Source organism: Silene latifolia, chromosome X (genome assembly GCF_048544455.1).
Source record: "Silene latifolia isolate original U9 population chromosome X, ASM4854445v1, whole genome shotgun sequence".
NCBI lineage: Eukaryota > Viridiplantae > Streptophyta > Magnoliopsida > Caryophyllales > Caryophyllaceae > Silene > Silene latifolia.
In genome coordinates, this window is record NC_133537.1 from 10,857,556 (window position 1) to 10,870,946 (window position 13,391).

At 38.3% G+C, this 13,391-nt stretch overlaps 3 protein-coding genes across 3 annotated transcripts; 2 read left to right on the plus strand and 1 right to left on the minus strand.

Moving 5' to 3' along the window:
• The first annotated feature begins 2,230 nt into the window (after positions 1–2,230).
• Positions 2,231–6,084, plus strand: LOC141622841 (ubiquitin-conjugating enzyme E2 variant 1D-like). The gene is made up of 4 exons (XM_074438859.1): positions 2,231–2,342; positions 3,926–4,065; positions 4,711–4,836; positions 5,602–6,084. Exons 1-4 carry the CDS (start codon positions 2,315–2,317, stop codon positions 5,740–5,742), a joined length of 435 nt encoding a protein of 144 aa, XP_074294960.1. The 5' UTR covers positions 2,231–2,314; the 3' UTR covers positions 5,743–6,084.
• A 411-nt stretch (positions 6,085–6,495) lies between these two features.
• On the plus strand, positions 6,496–7,621 carry LOC141621211 (putative CCR4-associated factor 1 homolog 11). Its single transcript, XM_074437871.1, has one exon. It carries the CDS (start codon positions 6,658–6,660, stop codon positions 7,489–7,491), a length of 834 nt encoding a protein of 277 aa, XP_074293972.1. The 5' UTR covers positions 6,496–6,657; the 3' UTR covers positions 7,492–7,621.
• A 183-nt stretch (positions 7,622–7,804) lies between these two features.
• On the minus strand, positions 7,805–9,993 carry LOC141616858 (uncharacterized). Its single transcript, XM_074434017.1, has 2 exons — positions 8,887–9,993; positions 7,805–8,774 (listed from the first exon to the last, which is right to left on the minus strand). Exons 1-2 carry the CDS (start codon positions 9,991–9,993, stop codon positions 7,917–7,919), a joined length of 1,965 nt encoding a protein of 654 aa, XP_074290118.1. The 3' UTR covers positions 7,805–7,916.
• Positions 9,994–13,391: the final 3,398 nt, after the last annotated feature.

The window sequence follows — 13,391 nt, forward strand, 5'->3', positions numbered from 1 at the left end:
TCTCACAAGGAGAATTTAAAAAATGGAGGTTCATTATTTAAACAATTAAAAAATAAATGTAGTTTATTTTCGCAGTGCATTTTTTACTCATTTCAGTACCTTTTGAATCAAACTTTCCATTTGTTTGCCTTACCAAAAAACTTCAAACCTAATTCTCTCCATTTTTTTCTTTATTGTTGAATCATTAATTCATTAATTTATTCAAACTTCTTCAATTATGAAAGATTAATCAACTCTACAGCATGTAATAAATTCATTAATCCATTATTACTAATTAAACTGATCCTTAATTATAAATTTTTTAATCTTTTCTAATTAGGGTTTATGTTGAAATTAATTAAATTAAGGGTTAATTGATGTGAGATTATGGGGGTATTGGTGTACTTGGATATCGTCGGTGGTCGTCGTGGCCGTTCGACGGAGGCATGTACTACATATATTTAAAAAGAAAAATAACACTCAAGTGGTAATGTCGTATGTACAGCAATTAGCCATATTTTTCAACGCACGTAGTACAACAATTGAATATCCCAACATAAACCCATCAGTGCAACTCCACCGTCGGCAAGATAGTCTGCCGGCGAACCAACGTCGACAACAATAGCTATAGAGTGCGTGAAATTAGAGGAGGATGGGTGTATGAAATTAGAGGAGGATAGGTATGCGAAATTAGAGAGAAAAAATGGAAGGAGGAAATGAGAGGAGTATAATTGTCAATAGTGTACTACAATGAGTAAAATGTATATTGCGAAAATCAGCACCCAAAATAAATTGTATTTAATAATGAGCCAAAATAAGGTTATAGATTAAACTAAGCTAATTGAGCTTGATCAAAGCTCAAACCTTTTACCGAGCCAAAACCAACATATACGTAAACTCAACTTTCTAGGCTCGACATCCTCTCTTTGTTTTACGAGCCTAGACCAAGTAAACTAAACTCTCGGATTTGGCCCATAGTGGGCAGAAAATTAGGCACCGTTACCGTCACGACTCACGTGCCATACTCAACCCAAATAACCCGTTTACGTTGACACCGTCACGAACCATCCTCAACTCAAGAATCCCATTCATCAGTCGGTACCGGGCCAAAACATACTCAATGACCCATTTACTCATTGATCATCGGCCATATCCACCCACTCAACGGTGATCCAGACCTGTCAAAAATAACCAACCCAAACATCCCAACCTCACACCTGAATTGAGAACCCGAGTTTGACACGTAATTTGAGTTAACCAATCCAATGTGATATAACCCAACTTGAATACTTTTTTTTTTTTTTTGTTTTTTTTCAGTGTTGATCAAAGAGTTATCAACTACTAACAGCTGGGACGATCTCCATCGGGGTACTGAATGCAACTTAATAAGTGGACTACTCGCAAGTTTGGGTTTTTTCATTCGCAAGAGTTAAGAATCGAACCCCTGACCACTTGTTTAAGAGATAAAAGTCCTTACCAGTTACCCCTCACACCATCTAACTTTGATACCCAACCTGAATACTTAGAGCAACTCCAATGGTTGCATTTAGGGATCTGCTTGCAATTATTCTAAATATTCAAGCGGTATGCTCACCATTGGAATATAGAAATACGTCTCTGCTTGTAAGCAGGTGTAGCTTTGTCAAGCTACATGCTTGGAATAAATTAGTAATTAAGAAAAAAATAAAATAAAATAAATTATGATATTTATTTGTTATGTGGGCCATTTTAAGCCAGATTTGTTGTAGTTTATCATTGGAGGACGTTGTAGCTTAAAAGCCGTGTTGCTTAAAAAACGATGTGGCAAGGCAAGCTACAAGGACCTCGTAGCTTGCCATTGGAGTTGCTCTTATTTTTTTTTTTCCGGGGTGTCCACCGTCGACAACAGTGTATAATCCCCTCGCCGCGCGTGCTCTCACGAAGAGGTAAACGGCTGGCCAAAGCATTTGTTCCATTCTCATTGGCAGGGATCGAACCCCTGACCTCATGGTTAAGGGATGAGGTGAGCAACCACCACACCAAATACATTTGGTTTGGAGTTGCTCTTATTGTTGTATACTTTATCATTATCCCAATTTAAGTGGAGAATAATACACCCTAAAATACCATGAACCCAAAATGACCAATCCTAACCAAAATTAACCCAAATTATCTCAAATCCGAAATAAACCGGCTCGAATTTATTGGAACTGAACTCGACTCGGTTGACCCGTTAGCCGGTGTCGGTCTTTTTCGTTGCATATAGATCTGTATTCTTTTCCTTCCGTAAATGCGCAATACGTGAACACTCTCTCTCTCTAACTCCTTCGCTTTCTATCTAACCTTTCCAATAACCATGGCTTCCGGAGGATCTAGCGTCGTTGGTACGTTACCCATTTTCCCTTTTCTTCGTAGACGTGATTAAGATTCTAGTGTTTATTTCATTGTTTAATTAATTGGTTTTTATAATTGTGGAACAATACTTTTGTTGGTTTTATCCAATTAGGGTAAAGTTGCGTACATCTCGACTTTTGTATACATTCTGTATTCTTCGGATCCGTAATTGGTAGCTGCTGTTGTGGTAGTTTTAGATGCCAGTTTTGTAGAGTTTTGTCTTCATCTCGATATTGGTGGTGGACTGGTGATATTGAGGTACCCAATGCCTGTTTAAGATAGTTTACTGTATTCCCTCCGTCCCAATGTTCAGCCAGAAATTCTTGGTGGCATTGGGGGTACCCTGAGCTTGTTTAAGATAGTTTACGATGACATCTTGTACTCTCTCCGTCCCAATCTTCAGCTGAGATTCGTGGTGGCTTGGGGTACAATTAGATCTTGAGCGGTGTTTAATCAAAGGGAAATAAATGATTGAGTTGGAGAAAGTACAGTTTTAGGATGAAAGTGCAGATTTTTGATATGATTTAGTTAGAGCTCCACCTTTTATCTTAATAACCCATTGTGTGGCTCTCTGGCTCGAGACTTGTTCTGTAGGTAGACTTTGAACATGGAACTTTCGGTGTTTCTGTTGTGAAGTAAGGGCTTAAGGTCTACTTTATTGTTTTTTCGATATCCTCCTAGTTATTGTTTTGTTTACATTCTTTATTGGCCATTGTTCTAACATTTATGAGCTGTATGTAGTTGTCCCGCACCACCTGTTCTGATATTGAATACCTTGAATAAAATAAAACTAGCTTCTTGCTAACCAGGTAGAGCTAACGATGAAGGATTTCTGTAACTTAATGAGCTTTTCATATGTATCATGTATGGCACGCTTACTGATAGTGAAGGAATTCCGTGAAATAAGTAACTGTGCTTAAAGAATCGATTGGGATGGTTGCGTTGTAGGAGTACATGCATCAATTTTTCTTTAAAATCCTATAGAGGCTCTTGAATTCACTGTTTTCTGTCTTGAATAATAACTTGCTTTAGGAATAATTTATACTCCGTACATGTTTCACTAGTCTAATTATTATCAACAGACCTCCTAGTTATTGTTTTGCTTTACATTCTTCCCTGATCTCGCACCATCTGTTCTAATTTTGAGTAACTTGAATTCATGAATTTGGGAAATAAATTAGCTTCTTGCTTTTCTAGGAATGGGTAGAATCAACCGTGAAGAGTTTCTGTCTGCTAGAAATGCTAGTAATTGTGCTTAAACAATAGTTTGGTAAAGGTTGCATTGTACTTATTCTTTAAGCCACTAAACTGTTAAGGTTAACCTGAATCTAATATGGGAATATAGTCCCTCTGAGAGTCTGAGTGGATTGAATGCTATGAATTTGAAGTGAAGTATACCCCGTCGATTTTACCTTTATTTGTCAGTTTATTCTTCTTGTTGTCTTTAAATTTCAGTTAGAACAATATTTACCCTTTTCACCTTATCTTTGGGGAAAAATTACAACAGACTTGTACCGTATGTCCATGTACTGTATGAATATCTGATTATCTTCTTCTAAATGTGTTCATATAGTTCCCAGAAACTTCAGATTACTGGAGGAGCTTGAGCGTGGTGAGAGAGGAATTGGAGATGGCAGTGTCAGTTATGGAATGGAAGATAATGATGATATTTACATGCGCTCTTGGACAGGCACCATCATTGGCCCACACAATGTTAGTTTTGTAAAGCTTGTCGGTAGAGGTGCTTGGGGAATTTTATCATACTCCGTCTCCTTATGACTGATTTAGTGATGAAAAACCATTATCACCCCTTCACTTAAAAAATATGGCTACAATTTGTCCCTATTTTTCATAGAAGTGTTACGATACATAACTAGCTATAGTATGGAACGTTAACCTTTTCATCTTGCTACATTTTGGGATGTTCCAAAGGGAAATGGAGACAATATAAATGGGATGGAGAGATTAATATTGCACAAAATAATGTGTTGTTCATAATATTAATATCTTAGTATCTATGCTGTTCTTGAGGAATCCAGAGTCTGCAACATGCTTAAAAGAGCGATCATACTTATAAGTTAGAAAAAATTTTCTAAGATAATACACCATGCCTCGTCGATATGCAGTACTTCGTTCTGAGCTCTCTAGTTGCACCAAAGGGTTGACATTTTCTACTGAAGTACTTGCCCTTACCTCTTTTTTCCCTTCTTCATATGGTTTGGAAGACTGTTATATTGCTGCTCTGGGGATTGTATTGGTGTTTGTTATGATTGATTGATACTTGGAGCATTTTTTGGTGCTCTGCTTGTTTATTGCTTGCTTCAATTTTATCTGCTCATCGAAATTGGTGCTGCACAGGGCGTACATGATGGTCGCATTTATCAACTGAAGCTCTTCTGTGACAAAGATTATCCAGAGAAACCGCCCAGTGTCCGTTTCCACACTCGAGTCAACTTGACTTGTGTGAACCCTGAGACTGGAATGGTAATTTATTTTTTTGTATGCCTGATTGATGTGCTAATACTCCATAGGTGATGCTTTTGCTTACTCTGCTTAGCCATGTGCCATGTCAAAACATGAATGATTGCCTGTCATTTTTGTCAGTCAACGTTGTATGATTCGTGATCACTTTCTTAGGTCAATCCCATATACTATCCTTGAATCTCCTGTTCTTGGGTCAATCCCATATACTCACAGTGTTGATTTGTTGTTTTAATGGTATTTTGGACCAAAATCCTCAAATATGGAGTGTATTAATTTTAATTTCTTGTAATTACTTGAGACGTCTCTAGGATTGGTATTTTCTTCGGCTACTTGTGTATGAAATTTCTGCAATATTTGACATCTCGAACTCAGATTAGAGACTGACTCGACCAGCATTGTCCCATCCTTTACATGAACCCTAAAATAACATCCAAAAGTAGTCCGAAACTCGAATTAACCCGATCAAAGACTACCTGGCCCAAAAATGAACCAATTTGAGATGAGCTGAAATGATCCCAATTGACTAATTTGAGGCAAAAACCTCAATACCATGACCCAACAATAACCAAATCAATAAGACCCGTAACCATCAAGCCTAAATAGATCCAGAGTAATATTTGACCTGTATCTGAAACGACCCAATGATGATGCACACAAATTGACGAGCTGGACAAATTTGTCAGGTCTAGTGCATATTCTTTCTTGTTCAGGTATGGTTTGATGGTTTATATGCTGGAATCTGACAAGTATTGGTCTGGATGGCAGGTTGAACCTAAAAAGTTCGGAATGCTTGCAAATTGGCAGAGGGAGTACACTATGGAGGATATTCTGACCCAGCTCAGGAAAGAAATGGCTTCACCACAGAATCGTAAGCTTGCGCAACCTCCTGAAGGGACCTATTTTTAGTCAAACCAATTTGATTAACAGATCGCCTTGTTTTCTAATTGGGAAAACTTCAAACAATACAGCCTGAATGATCTTATTATATCTTGCGTACATAGTTGTCGAATATTTCATACTGGTTGATTATGAGACTGTTGATTCGGATTACAAGTGTTTTTTTTTTTTTTTTTTTTTTTTTTTTTTCTTGGAAGGCTGTTTAAGTAACTCAATTGTGAAAACATTTGTTGACTAATGACTAAACCTTGCCCTTGTTATTCGTCCAAGTACTTTCACTCGTGTGTAACATCTTGTAACGTTGTAACCAAATTTACGTCTTTCTCGTTTACGGATAGTTTCCCTCACGCCTCTATCGTTGTTTTATAAACCCCTCACGATTTGTTGAGATTGAAATCCTGAGTTTTCATATTAATATTGAGGCGGCGGCAAGTAGATGAATGTTATAATATGCATACGACCTACTGATTTCGAATCATGTCATATATGCATTTACCCTTTATCACAATTGATAGATCTCTTACTAACTTCGAATCGAGACGATATATACTGACTAAATTGCAAGAATTGAGACCATTTCCTGTTTACTATTTCAGTTACTATCATATTTATGTAGTTGTATAGTCAAAGTGATACGCGTTGAATTTAGACCCACATTTTTAACACTGTATTATCTGAATTCATCTTTTTTTTATTAGTCAAAATTTGTAGTCTTAATTATATTCTCCTCCCTTTCTTAGAAGCAACTTAGTAGCCTCCTACTTTCCCCTTATATAAAACTCACTAAAATTACACTCTTCTCATCATTAATCCCAAGCTTTCTCTCTTTTCCTTCCTTAATCCCGAAAACCCGGATCAAATCTCGTTTTAATTTGCTTAATTCGGGTTAAAAGTTCGATCTTTATTACTCTGTAATTAACAACAATGGTTAGTGAAAACCCAGATGGCAAATCAAAGCCAATTGTAATTAGGGAAGTATGGGCAGATAATTTAGAGTCTGAATTTGAATTAATCAACGGATTAATCGATAATTACCCATTTATTTCAATGGATACCGAGTTTCCGGGTGTGATTTACCGGCCCCACGGGCCGTATAATTACAAAAAATCTAGACCGTCGGATATTTACCGTTACCTTAAATCAAATGTGGATGAGCTCCACCTGATCCAGGTGGGGCTCACTTTATCCGACGGTTATGGCAATCTCCCTGATTTAGGTACTGACAGTCAGTATATATGGGAGATTAATTTTTCGGATTTTGATGTGGCACGTGACCAACATGCGGTTGACTCGATCGAGTTACTTAGGCGACATGGGATTGACTTTGAGAGGAACAAAAATGATGGGGTTAACTCGGTCCGGTTCGCTGAACTAATGATGTCATCTAGGTTGGTGTGTAACGACTCGGTGAGTTGGGTGACGTTTCATAGCGCGTATGATTTCGGGTACTTGATTAAGATACTCACGCGCCGGGAGTTGCCGGTTCGGTTAACCGAGTTTCTATCGTTGGTGAGAGTGTTTTTTGGGAACCGGGTTTATGATGTGAAACATATGATGAGATTTTGTAAGAGTTTATATGGTGGTTTGGACCGAGTCGCAAAAACGCTTGAAGTGAACCGGGCTGTCGGTAAGTGTCACCAGGCTGGTTCGGATAGTTTGCTAACATTGCAGGCGTTTCAGAAGATTATAGAGGTGTACTTTGTTAACGACTCGCCGGAAAAGTATGCCGGAGTGCTCTATGGGCTAGAGGTTTATTAGAAATGGTTGGATTATTGTGATTATACGATGTTAATTGCCGATTACTATTTGTTCATTCTTTGTTAATTGTAAGAAGATTATCAAGCTAAGTTCACGGAACTAATTCAGTCTCGATTACTTTTCCTTGTCACTAATTAATTTGTATCGCGTTGATCTCACACAACTACAAAATCATTTCACGATAAAAAAAGTCTCACTTAATTCCTCATCTACACATCCAGCAATGAATTTTCACGGTTTTAGGATAAAGAATAACTAAAATACCATTTCTCGCATTATACATATAATAAAATGGTTCATAAAGGACGATATAGAGTTAAATAGTATTCTTAAGAACCCTAATGAGGATTCGATCTTCTAACTTAGATGTTACGAGTTAAAATGCATATAAATAGATAACATTGCTACTAACATATACATCCGCTTTATTTCTGAAACTTGGCAGAAACTTCGATCCAATAACCACCTCCCCGAATAACCTTAGTCATTGTACCTGGCAATTCTTCTCCGTGAATTACCGAAGTTGATACACCAGTTAAATCGAACTTGAACTCCTGTGTACCGCAGATTGATTCGTCAACATTGTTAGTGCCGAATGCCTTCAAGTCTGCTTCAATAATTAAAAAAGACTTGATTGGAACAACTACTATTGATTTTAGCAGTTCAATACTGGAACCCGACTTAAGTTGTAGCGGTTTGTCTTGTGGCCGATCAAATAACCTACTTATGTAATATTTCTTCTGGTAGCTTGTCGAATAATCATGACCACTATAACGAGCAATCAGCATCCCGTGCAAACTTATAGGAATGTCGGGATGACCATTAGCAAATACCTTAATCTCTACGAAAGCTTGGATTGCATCGTGGAAAATTGCATAGTGAACTGCTGCAAAACCATCTTTGCCGCGGACAACTGAACACAGACGCTTGTTATACCATAACCGAACATTACCTACATTATAACCCAGATCACCTCGGCTCACTTGAAAATTACCAACTGGATCATTCAGCTTTAGGATTATAGCAAACTCGTCGTTCTGAATAGCACGATAGTTGAATTCTATGCATGCAAGACCGTTATCTTGCAACAACTCGGAACAGCTCTCATCTCTCTTATAGATAGAGAACCTATCACCTCCATCGTCAACTAAGATGGTTCCGCATAAAGCAGAAATCTTGTCAGTTATTCCACCAATAAAAACAGTGAACACCTCCACTTTAGGCTCTCCACGATATGATTCTTTGCTCTTTAGAGAGGATGAACGTTGTTGATCATGCGATACCTGTACTTAAAAATCATCAATTCAGACGAAGTTGCAGGTTTGAGATTCAGGAAAACATGATGAATACAAAAGTGGTTTGAAATTCAGACGAAGTTGCAGGTTTGAGATTCACCCTCGGTTTTTTCAGCATCTCCTCTCGTGCTTTGCTTGATTCTGCTCTGTTAGAGGCAAGTATCTTTATATCTCTATAAATATAAACATAGGCATTGTGCCATCGGATTCGCACTTCAACACAAGCATATTGTGTCCAAATAAATAAAAATCTGTCGCCACAGCGGTAAACTGGAACCTGTAAGAAGTCACTGGCAATCTGACCGTCACTGGAATCCCACAAGTTTACTTTGATATTAAGGGTTGAATATGGTGGTACTGCAACCGTATTTCTAGCCAGTCGGATGGGTGTCCCAACCATGACACGCATAGGTTGATGTGACGGCTTCTCAAAAAGCCGCGTCTCCAACTGCTTCACATCCTCGTCACCACTGCAGTACATCCTGCCATTCTCATACCCAACAACAACACTTCCGTAAATATCAGTAGCGTTACACTTCTTGTCGTCATTATCATATTTTGTAATTATAACCTGCAGAGAAGCATAAATTGCAAACTGGAATACCACATAGTACACGGAAGCAGATCCATTAGGACCTTCGACATCACACTTGATAAGCCGATCATATGAATCGTCACTCAAGGAATCCAAATTGAGCGTTCCTTTCACAACATCAACACCGCGAATCCTATCATACAGGCATAACTTCAATTCTGTGCCAAGAGACGGAATGATGGCACCACCATCAGGGCCAATTAAAGATAAGGTCCCCTTTTTCCATATAGTCTCGGAATCTTCAGGGTCACGATTATAGAGATAAAAGCGAGGATGAGATTCTTCCAAAGCTCGAATTGAGCCATAGATTTCACATGGTTTCCCGTCATCAAAGTCAGCTGAAATGCACACAGAAAACACCTGAACCAAAGGTGTTGTTAAGCTTGCGTCATAAGTAGCCTTAGCCTCGGGGGTTGCCTCAACCTCGTGTTGTGTTTGGCAAGGTTTGATTAACGGCATGGCCTCAACTGCAACCACACTTTCTGGACTGGGTTTGATTAACGGCGTGGATAGGCTGGCATTACTTGTCTCCGGTTCATCTGTTCCTAAAAGTTCTCTCAATTCCTTTACCCCATCTACGGGTGGGTTAAGCTCGGGTTCATATCCTACCATCTGTGTCACCTGAAATTATAAGATACGGTAGGTTACCGAAAGAGGTCTTGGCGTGGTGGTTAATAACGAGGTATTGTGGAATACCGATTGTTTAATTAAATAGGATACTCTAATGGTATGTTATTGGTAAGTCATAAATACAGGATTTGGAAATTGAATATTTGGATATAGTCTAACATTGAGAATTAATTTGATCCACGTGCTAATGTGTGTTGTCTAACACAAGTGCAAAAAAGAATAAATTAACGTATATGCTAAATCTCGCACGCTAGTTTGCTAAATCCTACATATTTTCCCCTAATTTTCCGTATTTGCCCTTTGGTAAATAAAAAAGAATTAAAAAGACTTCTCTCTCTTAACCTAATCAATCCCTTCATCGTTCCACTATTATGGATCGTAATTCACATATATCAAACGTAATTTCGTTGTTTTATCAATAATTTTATTAAGACCACGTCATTTAGTCGATTTAGTTGATATTTTTATATTAAAAAAGGGTTTTTTAACAATTAGGGTTCGGATTAAGTTTGGTTGTTGAAGGGTGGTTGTGGGGACGTCGGGCCGAAGTAGGGTGGTCGGAGAAGGCGGCGTCGAGTGCTAGTGTATACTTTGTAGAGAGGCGGTGGCGGTAGGTTGTAACCGGTGGATGGGTAGTTGGCTTTGGGGAGGGGGTTGTCGAAGTGGGTACAGGGATGTAAAGGGGTGGTAGGCGCGGTTACGGGAGTGTGGAGGGATGTCGGCGCGTGGATGGTGGTTGGACAGGTAGTCGGCGGCGTGGGAGAGGGGTAATACTGGGTCGAAGCTGCACGAGACATTAGGCATCAACATCACTCGTCCAAGTAGTGTGAAGATAGGAAAAATAGAAATTACAAACAACTTGATTACAAACAGCAAGACAAACAGTAGACAAATAAAGACGTATTCCTCGAATGTATATCCCCGTCGCTTGGCTTCACCAAAAAACGATCTGTTGCAGCGTTGTATTATTTTCAGATGACTGCAGGCTGCAGCCTGGGTTTGCAGGCAAATATCAATATCCGTGAGGCCGAATAAATTGTTGGATATCTAGCTTAGCAAAAATCGATTCAGCAAGATTCATTCGTTGTAAAGACTTCTTGTTCCTCTGATGCATATCTTAAATTTCTACTATTTCCGCAAAACAAACCAAATAATGCTCCAATTACACTCAAACCCACTTCACAAACAAGAATCAAAATCACTCAAAAACATGATTTTGACACAGAAAGGCGGGGATGTGTATATCATATCGCCGCCAGAAGATTGAATGTCCAGACCTGCCGACTAGGTGGGGCTTCGTGGATCAGTATATTTCTTTCATCATGCTTGTCCTGCTCATCTGTCCAGAAACAGATGCACTTAAATTTCTTTTTATTTCAGAAACGATAGGTTAAGTCCTGTACATATTTGGTAACATCCCGTCGCGCAATCTCAGAATCCTCCATCCCGATAATGTATTATAATAGTAACAACTTTGGCCATTGACGAAGATCTCAGCAAAATCCCTGAGCGACCCGAAAGCAGCAAACTTGGAGAATCACAGTCAAAACTCGGAGGCGGGAATGAGATCAGGGAGGGGTGGTCGGCTGCGGGGAGGGGGTTGTCGGCGCGAGGACATGGGTGTGAAGGGATGGTCATCGCGTGGATGGGGGTGTGGTGGGGTGGTCGGCGGCGCAGGAACGGACGGTGAGGGTATGTGGTGGTCTGGTGGAGGAGGGTGCCGGTGAAATTAATATTTGGGTTTTTTTAACTTCTTTTGTTTCTCTCTCATGTTTCTCGTTTGATGAGGGGGAGAAATGAGAGGGGTAGTCTTGTAATAAAGTGGAATTAAGTGCGGGATCGAGTAAAATGATGCGCGGGATTTAGCACGTCCCTAAATTAATTGGTAAATATAGCATAATAGCACAAAGCCCAATTAAATAAGTTAATATACATGTAAAGATTATTTTATTTTGGATTTTTTGATAACTACTACCTTTGTATTACCCTGTTTTAAGAACTACTACCAAAATAATTTTCGTTTAAAAACTACTATCCGTAAGTTTGATTTTTTTAAATAACACTACCAAATTTCATCTAAACCCAATAAAACACATTCTCGACCATTTATTTTTGAATTTTCATCCTAAGTTGTAAATTTTATCCCTTAAACTAGTTAATTTGATGAAGTTTAAGCAACGTTTTTACCTTAATTACGTTAGAAAGGTGAATTTGATGAAGGTAATTTAAAGTGATTTTGTCCCAAAATGATTGGCAAACGGTAGTATTGGTAGTGTTAAAGGGATAAAGTTTACAACTTAAGATGTAAATTCAAAAATAAATGGTTAAAATTGTGTTTTATTGGGTTTGGATGAGATTTGGTAGTGTTATTTAAAAAAATCAAACTTACAGGTAGTAGTTTTTAAACGAAAATTATTTTGGTAGTAGTTCTTAAAACAGGGTAATACAAAGGTAGTAGTTATCAAAAAACCCTTTTATTTTTATAACCAAAAATTTTGTTTTGACCTGACAAACGGGTCAATCCGGTCGAGTTCGGGGTTGCAAGGATTATTGAAGGGTTGGATTGAGTGGTCATTTAAAGTTCGGGTTATTTCCGGTGGTACGATGTTTTCATGTCCCAATTAAATAAGTTAATGTCTCATATCAAGGACTCACTATCCTGAAGTGAGTACCTACAGTAGACTAAGAGGAGCGGCGTGGATTAGAATCACCCTGGACAATTTTTGACTGAAGACACAAATGTGATTTTTCCATTTGGGAAATTGGGAGAGAAGCAGTTCGTGGGATCGCTGATTTCTATTTGGGAAGATGATTTGCAGTTGGGTTTTGTATTTGTTTGTTGCAAACTTATTTGGTTTGATTTTTGTCGGGGCTTTTGTTTAGTAGGCCGGTCTCATGATAAGAAAGCCTTATACAACAAATTGTGATCTATAATCAATTAATCTCATCTAAAATTCTAAATTATCAAATGTGCTTGATATCTTAAGCAAGACAGTTATGCAATTTATTTATCAAATTTAGCACTTTTGACGACTAAAAAGCATATACAATTTATTTATCGAATTTAGCACTTTGACGACTAATAAAGTGTATGCAATTTATTTATCTAAATTTTCCTAATTCTATCACCACCATGCTCGCTTCTGCTTGTATAAGTAATAGAGTAGCTAGACGGGTTATATTATGTCATTAGTTACGAGTCCATAAGCCCGTCTCAGTTTGTAACCCTAAACTCTACTGTACTATTTATTCACGTAATTGGAATGGAAAAGGCAGAGGATTACGTTACCAATCTTATCATGGTATCAGTGTTCTCTAAAATAACAAAATTAAAATCATAAAACATTCTAACCTAGCCGTCATGACAAACGGCGACGGCT